The 19,584-nt window shown below is 35.1% G+C and overlaps 2 protein-coding genes across 2 annotated transcripts; both read left to right on the top strand.

Moving 5' to 3' along the window:
- The first annotated feature begins 924 nt into the window (after positions 1 to 924).
- LOC112035029 (uncharacterized) lies at positions 925 to 3,474 on the top strand. Its single transcript, XM_065764931.1, has 4 exons — positions 925 to 1,221; positions 2,476 to 2,574; positions 2,671 to 2,779; positions 2,861 to 3,474. The coding sequence occupies exons 1-4, from the start codon at positions 1,049 to 1,051 to the stop codon at positions 2,960 to 2,962; spliced, it is 483 nt and encodes a 160-aa protein (XP_065621003.1). The 5' UTR covers positions 925 to 1,048; the 3' UTR covers positions 2,963 to 3,474.
- A 9,233-nt stretch (positions 3,475 to 12,707) lies between these two features.
- On the top strand, positions 12,708 to 14,017 carry LOC112035026 (protein ALP1-like). The gene is made up of 3 exons (XM_065764938.1): positions 12,708 to 13,112; positions 13,195 to 13,426; positions 13,525 to 14,017. Exons 1-3 carry the CDS (start codon positions 12,741 to 12,743, stop codon positions 13,953 to 13,955), a joined length of 1,035 nt encoding a protein of 344 aa, XP_065621010.1. The 5' UTR covers positions 12,708 to 12,740; the 3' UTR covers positions 13,956 to 14,017.
- The last annotated feature ends 5,567 nt before the right edge of the window (positions 14,018 to 19,584 follow it).

Genomic DNA, 19,584 nt, shown 5'->3' with positions numbered 1-19,584 from the left:
TTCAAAAAACTCTTATTTATTGAAACTCTCTTTTAAAGTGTCAATCTTTTCTTTTAATCTCATTGTTTTTCTAAGAAGTTCTTATAAGTCGTGGTTTTATAGGGTTATTATCATGACTACCTATCATTATAGGCAAGACACAAATTAGTTTTTAGTGTAAGTAGAGATCAAATCTTAAATCTCTTATTTGACTACAATAAACTTTACCTAAATTATTTACTTTCATGCATTTCACATAATGAATACATTTATGATAGTTTTAGGGAATGTTGTTATATTATAATAAATAAATAAAAATGATTTATATTCATAATTTTGTTGTTACAAAAATTACTATGGAACATTATAACCCATTAACTCATATTGTTGTTAAAAAAAAAAAAAAAAAAAAAAACTCTATGTGGTTGGACAAATAGCCAACTGAAAATTATTGCATCATCGTATTTAAAACTACAAATATTTGATTTTTTGTTAATCTCATAATATTTTACAACATAAACTTTTGAGACATCACAATTTAACAAGTCATTATATGTATATAATATATATATGTGTATATATAATTGTTTTTAAATTCTACTTTTACATTCAAACCCCCTACTAGAATCTTGTTGCATTTTATTTTCTTTAAATGACAAAATAGATAATATTATATACAAACATAATCGTAATAAATGACCATTAATAACAGAGAAAAAATACAAAATTTTATAATTTTTTCTATGAGAATCACAAATTTTTTAAAATTAATATCTTAATTATGCATTATTTTAGCTATTAATGTGACAATTTACATAATTTTTTGGATGATGTAATAAGTAATAACATTACAACTAAATTTTCAAAAAAGAAAAAGAAAAAAGAAAGAGGAATAATAATTTTGAAGTAGATTTTTTAACTCTAGACGCCAGTTACGGTACGAGACCTAGTTAGCTACCAAAAAAAAAAAACCTTGATATCCCCAACAAGCCTTGCGTTTTACTCTTCTTCCGTCTTTTCTCACAAACCCCAACAATTCAATATCCCCCAAAAAACCAAACCCATAGCTATGGCTCGGTCAACCTTGATCTGGGCTGCGTTGGCTCTGCTGCTCGTTTCGTCAACGCTGGGCAGCTCCGACGTGCCCTTCATCGTGGCCCACAAGAAGGCCTCCCTCACCAGACTCAAGTCCGGCGCCGAACGCGTCTCCGTCTCCATCCATATCTACAACCAAGGATCCTCGTACGTTTCCATTTCTTTCTTATTGTTGTTGTTTTGTTTCGTTTTAGATCTATAGGTTTTGTTTTCGATGTGTCGTGTGGTAGATCTGATATGGGTGTGTTGTTTGCATCTGCATGCGTTGTTTTTTTTTTTTTTTTGGTTAATTCTATGATTCATAATTTGCGATCTGATTGTTTGTTTGGTTTTTGTGTTGGGTTGACTTACTTGGTCAATTTACCAAATTGAATTGAGGTCCTATGCCATTTATAGAATAGCTCTGGTGAATTTTTATTTCAGTTGGTCCTTGAAAATTAACGATCTTTAAAATAAATAAGTAAATAATTTGATTGTTTGGTTACTGAGAAAATTCGAAGAAGGATGTGAAAAACATGATTCTAGGCCTCTCATGGTTTTCTGTATGTGTTGATTTTCTCAATTTTTGCAGAGAGATTGTATCGATTTTAGGACTGAGGAATTTGTAATGCAGATTCTTAAGAATTTCAGCTGGAAAGAGATGTGCATGATATTTTGTGTTGATATATTAGGTTCATGTGCTCTAGTTTTCAACATTGATACCAATTTCTTACAAGTTTATCTCTCACTGTCCCGGGGGGGTTGGATTACAACGGTATCCAAGTCGTATCACGTGTGTATCCTAGATGTATTGGCTCTTAAAAAAAAAATGACTGGTATGTACCTTAGAGGTATCTGGTATGATACTGGTACGATATGTATTGGATACGGGTACGTGAGCAAAAAAGGAGTATCCGTACATCCTAGGTGCCATAGTGGCCTCTGTTAATAGATTAATGATCTATGAATTTCCCAATTTTCCCTTCTTATGTGATGGGATGTAGCATTTGATGGAAATAAAAAATGGTGATTTTGTGGGGAACCAAACTAGAAAAAAGTGGCTTTGTGGACTGGGAAATAGGGGCTGATTTTTTGGTGTTTGAGGCCAATATGATGTTAAATTTGTGCTTTTCATGTCAAATTGGAAGTGTTGAGTGGAATACTCCACTTTTTATGGGTAGTTTCCGCCCTGGAAGAAATGAGTAACAAAGTCAGCGGGTTTCCTCTTATTTTTGATGACTTTCATATTGTATTTGTATCTCTCCATCAATATGAATACTTTTTCTTGTCAGCTTCTACAGGTAGCATCCAATTGATAATGTGTTGTGTAATTGTAGAATTGTCCTGTGATTTATATATTGTGTGCTAATATTACCTTATTCAGCCATAAATTGTTGTGTTTTTCTTCCACATGTTTTCCAGGACTGCATATGATGTGAGTCTTACTGATGATTCATGGTCTCAAGACGTATTTGATATTGTCAGCGGTAACACGTCAAACTCATGGGAAAGGCTTGATGGGTAAGTAATGCCTTTGGTAATGACATTTGCTGGCTCAATAGACTGTTTATACCACATGTTTTCCTATTTAGTCATTTCCACTGATGTGGTTTGCAGTGGTGGTCTTCTAACCCACTCATTTGAATTGGAGGGCAAAACAAAAGGATTGTTCTATGGTGCTCCAGCTGTCATCACATTCCGTATCCCCACTAAGGCTGCCCTGCAGGTTTGGCATTTGCAGCAATATTCATGTTTTTCGTATTTGCATGATTAGTTTTTAACCTTTGATCGCTGCGACTGCCTTTAGGAGGCATATTCAACGCCAATACTGCCTTTAGATGTCCTTGCAGATAGACCTCCTGAGAAGAAGTTTGAGGGGGTAAGTTCTAAAAAAAGTAGTTATATTTAGCTTTCTAATTTTGGAAACTTCCATCAGTGTTTACTAACGCATATATTTTTGTTTTGGGTTTTTACATGGATTACCTTCACTTGGGGCCTCATTTTCACAGGTTAAGGTACAAATCATTCTTTTTGTCCTCTCAAGTGTGTAGATTTTGAAAGTTTTTGTTACTTGTAAATTGGGTCTGCCTTGTGTTTCCATATCTTAGAGCACTGTGTTCTACTTGATTATAATGGTTGATGCAAACACTTGTGAACATCTGGGAAATTGTAGAATCTAATGTTTCAGTGTGTTGATCTCCCATGTGGGTGATCAATATGGTGTTTCCTTGACTAGCATTCTTCGGGTGCATGTTCAGTAGAAAAAGTACTGGCTTTACCTATGTCTTGTGAATTACTCTTAGGGGGGGACCTGCAATGCTTGCAAGAATCCTCTCTTTTTTCATTTTTGATATGGTTTTTGAACCCATAATCTTATTCTCTTCCTCTCTGTTTTAAGGGAAGAAGGTATCATTTGAGTTAGAGCTCATTGGCAAATCTATGTTCCTATTTTTGTCTCTTACGAATTTCGATACTTTCTACTTGCAGAGATTGCTGGCAAATTATGGCGCTCTAATTTCTGTGATCTCCTTTATGGTCCTGTTTGTGTACCTGATCGTCACCCCATCGAAATCCAATGCTGGCAAAGGAAGCAAGAAGAAGCGCTAAACAGCAAGAGATTAGATTTTAATGGATAGTTGTTGAAGCAAGAGCATGCCCAGCAGTTGCTATTTTGTCTTTTGGTTTTGCCTCCCCACTTCTCTCTCTTCTCTTTTACTCCTTTTTGCCTCTCGTTTAGGACCGTTGTTGGGAATTTTAATTGAACTTTAGAATGTGCAACAAATAGCCATGCAGAGGACAGCTTAAACATTTTTTTTGAGGACTAACTTTTTGTAAGCTGTGTTGACTATTAGAATCTGGCAACTATAGTCGGGTCTAGGATTGCGTTCAAAGTTTTAAACTTTATGTTGGTTATTGTCAGAACTGAATATTTTGATGTTAGAACATTATGGCATCCCGCTTCAAATTTTACACACTATTCTTTAAAAACCCAAATGTTAGAGAATTCTAACATTTGAAAAAAAAACTTTTACATCTGCCAGTGGTCGTTTCAGCTGGATATTTTGTTTGGAGTTGTCAAAATTTGTACCACACGATATTTTAATTGGTACAAAATGCCAGGTTTCCTTGTATGAGTTTGGAGAAATGCTATTTCCACTACTCTTCCAAAGTGCTAGGAATAATTCGCAACAAATTTTGAGTGATAGATTTTTATTGGTAGACAAAAAAATAATTTTAGTTATAAATTCAAATTATAGCTAGTAACAATTTGCCACTTAGAGCATTCACAGTAGTGGAGCTAAAAATTTAGCTATTTAGCTTTACCAAAAGTTACTTTATCTATTTTACCTATACACATGCTGCAGCAGTGGATTTATTTTAACTTTCAACACAATAAAATAATATAAACATCATAAGAAAATAATATATCTACTACAATAAAATAATATATTTACTATAATAAACAACAATCACAATCATCCACAGCTGCTACTGCTGCCACTACCCCCATCACCACCGACTCTTTCACCGCCACCGCAATCGCTACCGCTGCCACTATCACCGCCAATGCCGCCGCCGCTGCGACATGATAGCAAATAATTGTCTAGTGTTATCAAGTGATTTTTTAAACTCCAAATTATACTTATACATTTTTTTTTACTAAAATAATTTCTCAATCATCATAATAGCAAGTAAATATTTATCTAGTGTAACAATAATATTTTGTTTTAACACCAAATTATATATATGCAATTTGATCCCACCCACACGTGCCAAGTCCCTCTACTCTTTCTCATTCACACATGCTGCCTTTCTTCCTTTTCTTTTCTGGTTCACCTTTTCTTTTCTAGTTTAGACTTAACACGCCGCCCAGCTCCCTTGCCTTCTTCTCCCATGTTGCTCCCCTTCCCTCAACCAAGCCGTCACCACTCCAAGTTCCTTTTCCCTCTGATTGAACCCAAAAACCCATGCCGCCAAATCCATGCTTTGCACTTCTCCCCCTGACCGAACCCAAAAAGCTTGAAGAAGTCAAAGCCGTTGCCGTCGATATCTAGCAAAGCCATCGACGATGTCAAAGTCAAAAACCGCCAAATCTTTTATCTTTCTCTTCCGATCTGCCGCCGTGGGTTTTAGTGATGTTTTGGCCGTGGGTTTTGCCGATGTTTGCTTTTTTTTCTTTTTCTTTTTCTGGTAGTGGTGGGTTTGATGAGTGTGGGTGTGGTTGGGTTTGTGACTAATGGGGTGGTGGTGGTGGGGGTTGCCGTGGTGGAGGTGGTGATTGATATTGGTGGTAGTGGGTTTGATAAGTGTGGGTATGATTGGATTTGTGACAGATGTGGTGGTGGTGGTGGGGGTGGTGGTGGTAGGGGTTGCCGTGGTCGGAGCTGGGTCTGTGACGGCATGGGTTGGCGGTGTGGGTCAAAGGGGCAGCGGCATTAGAGGACTGAAAGTTGAGAGAGAGACATGGAGTGAGAGAGAGAGCAAGTGGCATTATTTTAATCAGGAAGTATAATAAAATAATATATATATATTTTTAGCTTTCATGAACAGTGCACATCTATAGATAGATGTGCATTGTAGCAATTGAGCTAAATTTTTTAGATTTAGCTCCACTGCTGGAGCACGATTTTAGTGTTGGAGGAGCTAAATTTTAGCAATATAGCAATATACCTCCACTGCTGTGAGTGCTCTTAAGATTTGTTGTAAAAATATTGTGGACAAAGCATTCTTATGAAATTGGCAAACTACAATGGGTTGGGTTTGCAGTTTATGTTTGTTAACATTCGGGTTAGAAGCTTATTGAAGTTAAATGGTTTATTCATATGACCTTTATCGATCTTTGAGGGATCGAGTCATGTTGAAATGGGTTGTAATTTTTCTTTACACATTATTTTAGATATTTCTTTTAATTTAAATAAAACAAATTTAAAAATGAAGATTGAATAATATATATATATATATATTCTTAAGTTTATAATTTGCTGATTGATTTTATTTTTTTTTTTTTTTTTGAAAGCCTATTTGTTTATTTGCTAGTTAGTAAAATTATCATTGTACAAAAAAAGAAAAAAAAAAAAAAAGACATTTAAAAAGTTGTATATAAGCAAATAAGCTTAACAAGTTAGGGGGGGAAAAAGGGGAAAAAAGAAGCTTTGCTATATCCTGTGATTAGCTTTAGACCTTTGTCATGGATATCTTAATAGGACAAACCACCTCTTTCAGAACTCATATAATATATACAACTTTTTTATAAAAAAAAAATTTTAAAAGTACATAATTATTATGTTTTCAAAAAAAGGAAGTTTTGAAAACTCTTCAAACAAGAATATAATGTTACTTGCCATTGAAGCTTTATTTTAGTTATTATTAATAACTATTCTGCTCCAAAGGTTATTCTTTTTAGAATAGGGGGTACTAGATATTATAGGGAAGGCATATAAATTAAAATAGGGTAAGGAATTGCTATAAACTTAGTTGCAACAATTGCATACATGATTAAGTGGTAGCTAGTGGGAGTGACAAATGTCCCTAAGTCATGTGCAAGCATATGACTAGTTAAGATAACTAACAATGTTAGTGTTTGTTTAGAACAGTTTGCTCTCTCTCTCTCTCTCTCTCTCTCTCTCTCTCTCTCTCATGCCTGGTCCCACCAAATCCCTCCCACTGACCTCACTCCACTGTGTTTCGACCTTCACCCACCTTTTTGCCGCCAAGAACCACCACTCCCCAGCTAAACCCATTTCAATCTAAGACACTTGCACACATCTGTACCCAATCACAATGAACCTCTCTTTTTGCAGAGTTCTCTCTTGGGCTCTCTCTCTCTTCATACTCTCTCACCCTTCTCTTTTGACGTTAAGATGCACCGCTAGCCATGCCACCACTATTGAAGCTCGTAGTTGTGGTGGTTTCATTTCTAGGCTTTTTCATTGAATGGGGATTTGATTTTGGTTTTTGGGTTTCTCATTAAATAGGGTTTAATGGGTGTTAGGAGCGGAAAATTTTTCCTTCCGATAAATGAGATTTGTGTTGGGTTGGGGGCCTAAACCGAAACTCAGTAATGGGCTTGATGTGCTCTAGTTTTCAACATTGATACCAATTTCTTACAAGTTTATCTCTCACTGTCTCGGGGGGGTTGGATTACAACGGTATCCAAGTCGTATCACGTGTGTATCCTAGATGTATTGGCTCTTAAAAAAAATATGACTGGTATGTATCTTAGAGGTATCTGGTATGATACTGGTACGATATGTATTGGATATGGGTACATGAGCAAAAAAGGAGTATTTGTACATCCTAGGTGCCATAGTGGCCTCTGTTAATAGATTAATGATCTATGAATTTCCCAATTTTCCCTTCTTATGTGATGGGCTAGGTTAGGATTGATAAGGATTATGGGATGGCCTAAAAACGTTTCCTACAGCGGACACGTCAGCATAACAGAAAAAGCCTACCGCAATAAGTAAATAGCCCAGTAGTAAAATATTCCAGCAATAAAATATTCTAGTAATAAAATATTCTAACAGTAAAATATTCCAACAGTAAAATGAGACAGAACAAAATAAACCTCCAACCGTTAATTATTTCACAGATTAAGGAGAGTGTTTACATCTCCAAATCATCATCCATAAGTTCTAGTGAGAAGAAGTCCTCCAATACAAGAACATGAGGGAAAAACTCTATAGTAATAATTACATTATAACCTTCTATAGTGAATGAATAGACAAACACTATGGGTTCCATTATAACAAGTAGTGGAGAAGGCTTAGTGTGAGATGAAGGGAGAGAGAAAGAGAGATTCTAGCTAATGTAGCAAGATCATTATGATGTCAGGGTATGCTTATAGATATAGTATATGTAGTGAGTAGTAAGGGTCATTTTGGTAGTATGAGTAGTGAGGGAGAGAGAGAGTGTTTAGTAGAGCTGCTAGGACTTTTTGCTAGGAATGGATGAGAGTTTATAAGTAGAGGTGTGAGGGATATTTGTGAGCTAGGGGTTGAAGAACTTATGAGTTGTTTGGTTTTTTTTTTTTTTTCTCATCACTCATCACTCCTCACTCAATTTTCGTCACTCATCACTTAAAATACCCTAATTTCCTATACTCACTCGTTTGGCACACTTCACTCAAATTCTCATCACTCAATTTTCCTACTTTTTTATGGGACCCGTACCTGTAAATTGGTCAGACGTTTCTGTTAAGCCTATCGATCAGATATCCATACCCACAAACCCACAAAAAAAAAAAAAAAAAATACAAAACCCAAATCGGAATTGCTACCCACCACCACAAAAAATACTCACCATCACGACCACCATCACCATCCACCAAAAACAGCAAATCCCAGATAAAAGCCCTCCACTGCTCACCACCATCACTCACCAAGCCCAGAAAAAACCCACACCCAAACCGGCAAGCAACCCAACAATTCAAGACCAAAATTCAAACTGATTTAACACCGAACTCAGACTGATTCAACACCGAAACTCAAACCGAGTCAACATCGAACTCAACCGAGTCAACACCAAAACTCACACTGATTCAACACTGAAACTCAGACCGATTTAACACCGAAACTTAAACAAACACCAACAGCAACCTGAAACTCAAACCAATTCAACCCGAAACTCAAACAACACCACCAGTAACCTAAAACACAAACAAACCCCTAGTAACCCGAAGCACATAACACCGGTCAAAGAGAATAGAAGCAACAAAGACAGATGATAAATAGATTAGCAATTGGGGAAGATAGAGCACTGGTTTAAGAGAAAGCCTCTGATTTTGTTGAGAGATAGAGAATTGATGAGAGATGGAGATGGAGAGAAGAGTGGCTTGGGAAGAGAAGAGGAAGAGGGAAAAAAAGAAAAAAAGAAAGAGACGGTCTGAAGGATGAGAGAGTCGTTGGTAGTCCATGAGCTGGCAAGGAAAAGATAGGACACAAAAAATAGGGGCCACCATGTGAATATATTTACAAAAATGCCACAGAAAACTAAGAGTATGTTTGGTAACTGTTTTTTTCCTCAGTTTTCTGTTTTCAAAAACAATTTTCTATTTCCTAAAGCAAAAAACTTGTTTGGTAACTGTTTTTAGGCAAAAATAAAAAACTATTTTCAATTTTTATATTGTGAAGGAAACTGAAAACATGTCTTGAGCTATTTTTATTTTTCAGTTTTCCCTCACTTTAGAAAACACGGAGAAAACACGCTGAAACAGTCCCAATTAATGAATCAGCGCACTGGTTCGACTCATAAGACTGACAAAATATTTTTCCCGCGCTTTTTTTTTTTTTTTTTTCACTCAATATTTTAGCGCTATCTGATACGGTGATACGCTTTATATCTTTTCCTCTGCGCCTCCCCTGCCTCTATCTTGCTCAGAGAAGAGAAAACCTTGACTGAGAGAACCAAGGTAAGTGACTGTTCTTCACCGGATTGTCCTTCATGCCTGCATCTTGTTTTTCATTAGATTCTACTATCCCTTTTCTATTCATTATCTCACTCTCCTTTTCCTTTCTTTTGGTTTTTTTTTTTTTTTGTGTGCACGTGATGTAGCAGGTCGGTGCAATCACTCAAAGGTATGGGTCTTTTCCCTTTTTCTTTGTTGAATCTGGGTTTGTGCATTGAACGTGGGTTTATTTAGAATGGGTATTTTCTGTGTGTGTTTGATTTAGGATTTTGGCCTTTCTTGGGGTTTGCTTTTTGGTCTGTGTGCACGTGATGTAGCAGGTCGGTGCAATCACTCAAAGGTATGGGTCTTTTCACTTTTTCTTTGTTGAATCTGGGTTTGTGCATTGAACGTGGGTTTATTTAGAATGGGTATTTTCTGTGTGTGTTTGATTTAGGATTTTGGGGTTTGGGGTTTGCTTTGGCTGGGTTGGTAGGTCGGTGCAATCACTCAAATGTATGGGTCTTTTCATTTTTTCTTTGTTGAATCTGGGTTTGTGCTTTGAATGTGGGTTTATTCAGAATGGGTATTTTTTGTGTGTGTTTGATTTAGGATTTTGGGGTTTGGGGTTTGCTTTGGCTGTGTTGGTATGTCCTTACATTCCTAGATTTCTTCTTCCGTTTCCTTTATACTTATTTTTATTGGATAGCGAATAAATTTCAGATATTGATGATGATGTTCAATTTAATACATTACCACAACACTGCTGTGAGCCTGTGACTGATGGTTCTACCTAAATTAAGTATTATGTCAAGTTTATATATCCAGTTAAATCTGAATTCCTCTTTATGTGTTTTGATAATGTTTAATAGTCTGGTTACTGGTGCTAAGTTTGATGTGATCTACGGTTAGTAGTTTTCAGTTGCTTGTAGTATGTATATAGTTTGGTGTTTGTCATGGTCTACTCTAAGGTTTGTTAGATGATGTATCATTGGCGGGTGCTACTGTATGAGTTTAGTCTGTTCCTACTGCAGTGTGGTCTCTCGTATGCAGCCTCTAGTTGCTTGTGTTTTGTATGGTGTTCTAAACTTGGCTTTGACACGGAAAAAGAAAGGTTCAAAAAGCATCCAAAATATAAGAAAAAATAATCTTCGCTCTTCACCTATCACCTGGTGAAAACCATGATCTAAAGTCAAAACTTTAAACCTTCCTGATTATATTGCTAACAGAATATACAATATTACACCCTGCCATTTTTTTTGTTCTCCACAGCCTTAAGGCTTCCAGACTAGCTATGCAACTCTGTAGTTAATTTTAGTCAACTGTTTCAACTTAATTCCACCCTAGAAGGATAACTTTACTTGAACTCAATCTCGATCTATTTTTTCTGTACAGCTTCCATCCTTATCATCTTTTATTAATTTTTTTACTGTCATATGCCATATCATGTATGCTTGTGGGTATTTTCTGTGCTCTGTTGATAGCTGAAAGGAACAAACTTTTGGGTTTAGTTTCTAGAGTTTTGGAGAAAGAAAAATAGAAGGATCTTGCATTGCTGGACTTTAGATTGTTAGAGATGTAATTTGTAAGCAAAAATATAATAACTTGCAAGTCAAATAGTCTGAGGCGGTTACTTTGTTGTAAGGAGATGCAAGTTTAATAAACTTGTCATGTAAATGGCAGAGAATGTCTTGTGAATTGTTGCTGTTTTGTGTTTGTAGTATATAGCAGAGAATGTATTCCCTTAATTAAGTAAACTATTTAGCTAATAATAAGGAGAATGGCATTTTGGGTAGGTTGGGTTTCTTGGTGATCAAAATGCACTATTAATTAGAAGCTGTGTTTGTTTGAAGCTTGGAAGCTATTTCTTAGTTGTATTTGATGGTTGTGTTTATAAAGGTTGTTCCTTAGTTGTTTTCATGTTTCATTGTATTATAATAGATGAAAGGAAACAGTTCAATTGATGAAGATAGCCTTTGGACATCACAACTTGAGAAACTATTTATTGACATAATGTTGAAAGAGATCAATAAGGGAAATATGGCAGATGGGCAATTCAGTTCCGATACTTGGAAGAAAATGTTAGCTACATTGAATGAATTAGGTAAACGGAGTTTTACAATGGCACAATTCAAAGGGAAGTTTAATAGGATGCGTTTACTACATCGTGAGTTTTCTACACTCATAAATCATACTGGTTTTGGTTGGGATGCTGAAACCAACACTGTTCATGCACTTGAGGAGTCATGGCAAAATTATTGTCGGGTAAATATCGTTGAATACAATACATTGTTTTATTTTGAAACATTATCCCCATCATTTTTTTTTTCTTACTAGATGTCTTTTCTATTTTTAGGCACATCCTAAGGCAAAGATTTTTCGAACCAAAGGACTTTCAAATTATAATTTGCTTGGACTTATATTTAACAAGTCTACAGCTACTGGGGTCCTACACTGTGCATCCACCCAAGACCCTCCTAATTCAGATGAAGAGAATGCATTGGAAGAACGACTCATTCATGGGGGAGTTCATGTTAATTTAGAAAGTCCTACCCAAGACCCTGTCATGGCAATTCTTGAGTCTGACATTACAACCCGATCTTCCAAGCGTCCTAGTGATAGTTGTGATGAACGTCCTAGTAAGAGTAAGCGAGAGTTAATGAGCTCCCAAATGAATGATGCCTTACAATCAATGGCTGAGGCTGCTAAGGCTAGGATAGAGGCATCTAAAGCAAAGGCTGAGAGGTATAAGAGGTATACAATTGATGAAGTTGGTAGCAGTATTGCGCCTACATGGCAAGTGCATTAATATCCTTGAGACCATGGAAGAAGTCAATGATGAAATATCTATGAAGGCTGTTGAGAAGTTCAAGCAGGATCCTGATGATAGAGAGATCTTTGTTAACATGAGTTTCGCCAGGAGGATGGTTTGGTTGGGTAGGCTGTAGGGGATTATGTCAAAACAATAATTTCCTATTAGATTATGTTTATTTTAATGTCTTTGAACTATGATTTGGTATTATTCTATTATTATTTAATGTTTTTAAATGATGGTTTATTATTATTTTATGGTAATCTTTTTTTTTTTCTTTTTTTTATGTTGGTAATGTTTTATTTATGTTAATAAAAAGCATTATTTGAGAACAAATTTGCGGTTTAATTCTCCAGGATGAATGTTGAACCAAATTATTATAGCAGTGCATCCTCTTCAGATGAGGAAGAAGACGATGATATGTTCTTCCTACTAATGTTTGTTGAGAATAAAAACAACTATATTCCTAAGGAGCCGCAACGTATCTCTATGTTGACTGGTGATGCATTTATAAAAGAGATATTGAATGGCAATCCTCGAACATGTTATGAGTTATTCCGCATGGATAGGCCAACATTTACAAGTCTCTGTAACTATTTGAGAACACATAAGTTCTTAACAAACTCACGTTGGATCACAGTGGAGGAGGCAGTTGGTATGTTCCTATTAATAGTGGGACATAATGTGAGAATGAGGGTAATAGCAGATCGTTTTCAACACTCAACTGAGACAGTGGACAGGCAATTTAAGGAAACTGTAAGAGCAATATGCCGTCTGGGAAAATTCATTATACGCCCTTCTCAAAGCAATGAAGTGCATCCACGTATTGCTAACAGTACCAAGTTCTTTCCATATTTCAAGGTAATCCCAAGTTATTGTTCATTTTATCATACAAATATTATTTGCTTGCATATGTTAATACTTGTGTTTATATTTTTTCTAGAAATGTATAGGTGCAATTGATGGAACATATATTAGTGCATGGGCCCCAGCATCAAAGCTAGTCAGCTATAGGAATAGAAAGGCCACAATCACCCATAATATAATGTGTGCATGTGATTTTGATATGAAGTTTACATTTGTTTACACGGGTTGGGAGGGTACAGCCAATGACTCACGAGTATTCTTAGATGCACTTCAAAGGCCAGAAAATAATTTCCCATGGCCTCCATCTGGTAAGATATATTGTTGCCTCACTTATATATTTTCAATTTTCAAGTTGAATCCATTCACCATGTCATACTTCTCTCTATCTTATTATTTTTTTTGTTAGGTTGCTATTATTTAGTGGATTCTAGTTATCCATGCACCTTAGGGTTTTTACCTCCGTACCGTACTGAAAGATACCATTTACGAGACTTTCGAGGTGGGGATCGTCCTAAAGGTGCTAAAGAGCTTTTCAATTATAGACATTCATCTCTTCGTAATGTAATTGAAAGATGTTTTGGCATTTTAAAGGCACGATTTCCAGTCTTAAAAATGATGCCCCGTTATAAACAATGTCGACAAGGGAATGTGATGAGAGCCTGTTGCACAATTCATAACTTCATTCGAATGGCAACAAGAAATGATCGCTTGTTTACTCAATTCAATATTGATAACCTTACTGTTGAAGGTGAAGGTGGGGATAATTCGGGTAAGCCATTGCACACTATTGACTTAACTGATCAAGCCGCTGAAGCTATGGCAACTTATAGGGATTAGATCGCAGGATTGATGTTAGCAAATAATAGGCATCATTGATGCCACATTATTATTATTTTTTTTCTTTTGGATGAAATTGATTCCCTGGCATTGATGCCATGTAGTAAACTTTTTAGTTATTGATTTATGTTTTATAGTTTCAATCTTACTTATATGATTAAAGTTTTAGGCTTGAATGTTATATACAAAACAATTTATTTATAATTTCTTTAGGTGTACAGATTTAAAATACTTTGGAGCAAGCGTGTTTTTGAATTAGAATAAATATAATTTTAAAAAAAAAATTAACCAAAGAAAAAAAAATTCAACTTTTTCAAAAACAACTACCAAACAAATTTTCTGAATTTTGTTTTTGAAAAATGTGTTTTTCAAAACAACTAACCAAACGTGTTTTTCATTTTGAAAACAGAAAAATATTGTTTTTTTCTTTTTTCCTTGAAAACAAGAAAACGAAAATAGAAAACGAAAACAGTTACCAAACATGCCCTAAGTTTTGGAAACTGAAAACACCTCCATAACTCATCACTCAAAAATTAGAGAATTGAGTGATAGAAATAAAAACTGGAAACAATGCCAAACACGCTTCTCAGTCGTGGGACCCACATATTTTGAGTTATGGATGATGGAAACACAAAAATCAAACAGCCTCTTAGTTTCTAAGTTTGAAACTAAGAACTTAAAAGCTCTACCTCACTAAAAGCATAAGAAAAATTATAGAGAGAGGGAAAATAGAGAAGTTTATGAGTGAGTTATTCTCTATTTGTGTGTGTTGAGATGTTGGTGGAGAACATTATTTATAGTTGAGTTTAAGGGGGGGGGGGTTTAGCAAATAATCTCTACCAAAATTAGTCTCAATCTTCAGAAAATCCTTAGAAAACCGTTCCTAGGATTTGGCCAAGAGTGTTAAGTTCAACTTTAGAATGTTCTTGCTATTTTGGGTAATAGTAGCTGGAGTTCCGACTTAGCATTAAATGTTGATTATCCTCAGCCAATGGGATTAGAGCATGAATTAAGCTAATGACCTTGGTTGTCTGCTGCAAGTATCAGGGCTTCCTAAGGCAGATTATGTCACCCTAAGCCAGGTGTCAATCTTAGAGCCTTCTACTGGAAACTCTGCTAGAGATCTCCTTGGTGACCTCTAAACCATATTTTCCTAAGTTTCCCCATTTGGGTTTATGTGTTTGGTTCATGAACCAGAAGGTATGCATTTTTGGCATGGTAATAAGTTGTTTACAAGTGATTCTAGAAGCTTCCATGGTCTGTTCATGGCTGCCCCATAATTCCTTGACCGATTGTGTTGGAGAAGAGAGAGAGAATGGCTGGTTACAGCTCCACAACTTTGTGTCTTGTCAACATAGTTTTATGTCACATCAGTAATCATGAAAATCATCTTACCAAGGAAGGATGTAAGCTCAGCTGGACATGTGTCCCCTTCTGATCTATTTTGACAAGCTGAAAATGATAGTAATGGGCCCTAGCTGTTAGCTTAGTTGTGCTGAAACTTGACTAGTGCCTAGTCTAACCACTTTAGCACATGGGCTGGGCTGTCTCGGCTGGGCCTTGTTGTTGGGCTTCTTTAGGCTTGTTCATCCCTACAAAATGAATAGTTTTGTCATGGGTAATATACATGAGCTTTTTTAGTTAGAGTTTATTATGGAAAAAATAAGCATAGTTCCCATAAATTTAGTAGCTTTGAAAGATGAGTAATATATCATAAGTAATTTATGCTTCCCATGAGCTAGGGACTTTAGTTTATGGAAATATGTTTTTGCTAAGGAATAGTTTTGGGCTTTGAGCGTAATGTAATTATTTTGCCAAATAATATTTGGGTTTTTATAAATAGTTGCCAATATAATATTGGGCTTTTGTAAGTAGTTGCTAAAATAATATTTGGCTTTTGTAAATAGTTTGAGATTTTGTAAAAAAATATTACTGTGTAACAACGGGCTTTAGGGTGCCGTGTAGCAACGGACTTTAGGGGTGTTGTATAGCAACGAGCTTTAGGGTGCCGTGTAGCAACGGGCTTACTAAAGAGAGTTTTGTTAGGCTTTTTGGATTTTTCCCACAAGGTAAATGAGTTAGGGCTTTTTATAGAGATACTATAATTTTGTGGCCCAATTTTGGTAATTGTACAATAAGTATTTGTGTGAGAGCCCAAGTTGGGTGATATGTAGGATATAATGGATAATATTTGTGAGAGGGCACAAAATAATTTATGGGACTTATATGGGAAATATTTGTGGGAGCTCAAGTTTGGTAATAATATGGGGAAATATTTGGGTAATATGTGGGAAGTATTTAGAAAATATTTATGTGGGCCCAAAGTATTTTATGGCCTAAAAATTTGTACCTCAACAATGGGTTTTTTGGATTTGATTTTGGCGAGGGTTTGAATTTGTGTGAAGATCTTGAATTGGGTTTGGAGAAATTCATGGTTATGGTTTTGAACAATCTGTGCGATGGTGGCTTTGTGTAATTTGTGGAATCTAGCAGAAGCTCTTGTGGCAGTTTGACAGAGAATTTTGTGCAGTGGAGGTGGTTTTTATGGTGTCTCACTATCTTGGCAAATTGGGTTTGAGATGTGGTGGTTTGGGATTTCGAGCAGCAGTGAAAGGTCTAGGTTAAGTGGAGATGGGTACTAATGTGCGATGGTGGGTGGGTCAAGTGGTAGTGATTTTATTGAGGCTGATGGTGGCTAGGTACTAATGTGAGCAAGCATCTTAGACTGAAATGGATTTGGCTGGAGCGTTGCTTTTTGGCTACAAAAAGGTAGGTGAAGGTGGAAAGGCAACCAAGTGAGGCCAGGTTGGGCATAAAGTAGTGGTGGCTCCAAAAATTATTTTCAAGGTGGTCATTAGTAAATTTAATTATAAAAAATTTAATAAAAAGAAAACTTCATATATGGAAAAAAAAAAAAAAAACACAATTACATAAAGTTTTGCAATTTTCTTCTACGAATTTTCTTACTTTAAAATTGTTGCATGATAGTCTCATTATCAAACAACTACAAGCTACATATTTCACAATTTTAGTTGAATAAAGACTTTTTCTTTTTGTTTATAAGGACCTAATTTAAGGACAAAGTTAGATTACAAACTTAATTGTAGCCTATGGCAGCAACTCTCACTAAACAAATTAACATGACTACATATTTTGAAAATCTAATTATTGAATTGCATGTTCTTTATATTTTTAAAGCATACCAATCAAATGTTATTTACTATTCAATCCATAAAATTATTTTTTATGTATAATTTTAGACTACAAAAACTCGAACTTGAAAATTTTGATTGATGATATCGCTATTGATCTTTCATTTTCTTAAAATTTTGCAAATATGGAGGATATAAAAAGAAAATGTAATTTAATGGTAGATTTGTCAAATTTGACATCTAATAAAAAAAAATATTGAGTAAAGTTATAACCTTAGTCTACAATCATATTTGTTGCCAAAATTTGTCTAAAGTGTAATTATGTTAGGCCTAAAAAAACTTAGGATGGTCACAAATTTTTTTTAAGGATAAAAAATCATAATTTTTATAAATTTATATATAATTGTTATAATTTTTTCTAGGTCAGGGTGGTCCTATGACTACCCTAAACCCAATGTGGAGCTGTCCTTGGCATAAAGGATGAGAGAGAGGGCTTGGACGAAGAGAGACAGAACGCCTGATTTAGAGAAAGCAAAAGGTTCTAAAGCAAACACTAATATTGTTAATCATCTTAATTGGTCATGTACAATGCACATGACCAAGGGACACTTGTCACTCTCACTAGTTGCTACTTAATCTATATGTTGCAATTGCTGCAAGTTGCAACCATGTTTGCAGCAAATCCTTACCCATTTAAATATAAACCATTTAGAAGCTTTCTATACTTATCATTTTTTAGTGAGTATATATAATATCTTGAACCAAGTAATTTATATATATATATATATATATATAACAATCTCAAGTGTAAATCGAATGATTGTTTTTCAGTAAACTCAATCCAATTTTATGAACCCCATCATATTGAACCGGCCCTAACAACTCATTCAAATCCGAAATTTTTTCGCTTGACATGTTTTTGAGAGATTTTAAGTTTTAAAATTTTTTCCCTTAGAGCTTCTTTATTAGACCAAAAAAATAATTTTTAAGAAAAGTCTACAACACATTTATTTATTCTTTAAAAATAAATAAGAAGTTTATGGTCTTTTTAAGTCAATTGTTATCTCCTAGTCTCTCAAAGAGGAGATTAGAGGTCCAAGGTTTGATCTCCCTTCCCCATTATAATATAAAAAACAAATAAAAACTTTGAAAAAAATGTAAAGGTTACGGTTTTAACTTTTAAGAGTTTGCATGTTTGTATATTTGATTTTAATTTTAATTTTTTGAATATGCGCATACACACGTAGTGTGTGTAATAACTAGGGGTGTTCGCGGTGCGGTGCGGTGCAGTTTTGGGTCATTTTTAGTACCGCACTTTGCTGTGCGGTTTAGCTAAAACTATAACTGCATCGTACATTATTTTTGCAGTTACTTATGCGGTGCGGTGTGGTGCGGTGCGGTTTAAAGTTTAGGCAAAACCATAACCGCACCACACCTCATTTTTGCGATTACATATGCGGTGCGGTGTATAGGATGCGGTTTGAATGATTTGAAGTTTGTATATTTTTCAAATTTTAGCCTTTTTCTACCTAGTCCAAAACTAATTTTTCCCTTTGTTTTGGTTCAAGTTTTAAACTATTGAGTTAGTTTTTCTTTATTTTGGATGGCTTTCCTAATCAACACTTGCTAGGATTATCAAACTTTTTTTTTTTTTTAACTAGGGTTATTAAACTATTAATAATATATTTAATATTAAAAATAAATAAATATATTAATATATAGAGAGGGTGCGGTGCGGTGCGGTACGGTTTGTGCGGTTTTTATTATAAAACCGCAAACCGCACTACACCATGCGGTGCAGTGCGGTGCGGTGCACTATTACTTGCAGTGCGGTGCGGTGTACTATTACTTGCAGTGCGGTGCGGTTATGTCATTTTGCGGGCGGTTTTGGTGCGGTTTTTACGGTTTGACGGTTTGGTTGAACACCCCTAGTAATAACAATATATAGTCATTTATTATTGAGAGATGCACAATATTTAGCATCCAATCAAAATCCTTGGTGCATATTTGGTGATTGTTTTATTGACCCGCTCATTTTTTTAAAAACAGACAAATTTACAGAACCCTAACAACTCATCACACGTCGGAAACAATATTGGTAATTTTATTTTCCTAAAAAAGTTTTTACCATCACTTATATAATTTCATACATATCCTTGAAAAATCATTGAATTAAGTTTTACAGATGCTTTATTTCAAAAAGAAAAAAAAAGTTTTACCAATGCTAATTTGGACTAAGTAGTTTTAAAGGAAACATGCAGTTGTTTTTTGGCCACTCATCCGAATCTACAATCCTATTGCTTAAGCTAAGACTTATATGTATGTTTTACTAGTTTCCGGAGAGTAATTCTCTTATAGAAATTAGATGTTATGTTATTGTTTAATTTACTATACCAAAATTTTAAAAATCATTCGTAATAAATATTTGTTTACTGAACCAGGAATACTCATTATATTGATTTAACAAAACTTTCAAA

Source organism: Quercus suber, unplaced genomic scaffold, assembly GCF_002906115.3.
Source record: "Quercus suber isolate HL8 unplaced genomic scaffold, Cork oak 2.0 scaffold_593, whole genome shotgun sequence".
Classification (NCBI taxonomy): Eukaryota; Viridiplantae; Streptophyta; class Magnoliopsida; order Fagales; family Fagaceae; genus Quercus; species Quercus suber.
The sequence above is the reverse complement of the archived record's forward strand: the minus strand, read 5'-3'. Positions and strand labels throughout refer to the sequence as shown.

Coding starts and splice junctions, on each gene's coding strand:
- LOC112035029 (XM_065764931.1), top strand. CDS start 1,049: ATGGCTCGGTCAACCTTGATCTGGGCTGCGTTGGCTCTGCTGCTCGTT. Junction 1,222..2,475: donor ATCTACAACCAAGGATCCTC/GTACGTTTCCAT, acceptor CATGTTTTCCAG/GACTGCATATGATGTGAGTC. Junction 2,780..2,860: donor CCACTAAGGCTGCCCTGCAG/GTTTGGCATTTG, acceptor GACTGCCTTTAG/GAGGCATATTCAACGCCAAT.
- LOC112035026 (XM_065764938.1), top strand. CDS start 12,741: ATGTTGACTGGTGATGCATTTATAAAAGAGATATTGAATGGCAATCCT. Junction 13,113..13,194: donor AGTTCTTTCCATATTTCAAG/GTAATCCCAAGT, acceptor TATTTTTTCTAG/AAATGTATAGGTGCAATTGA. Junction 13,427..13,524: donor TTTCCCATGGCCTCCATCTG/GTAAGATATATT, acceptor TTTTTTTGTTAG/GTTGCTATTATTTAGTGGAT.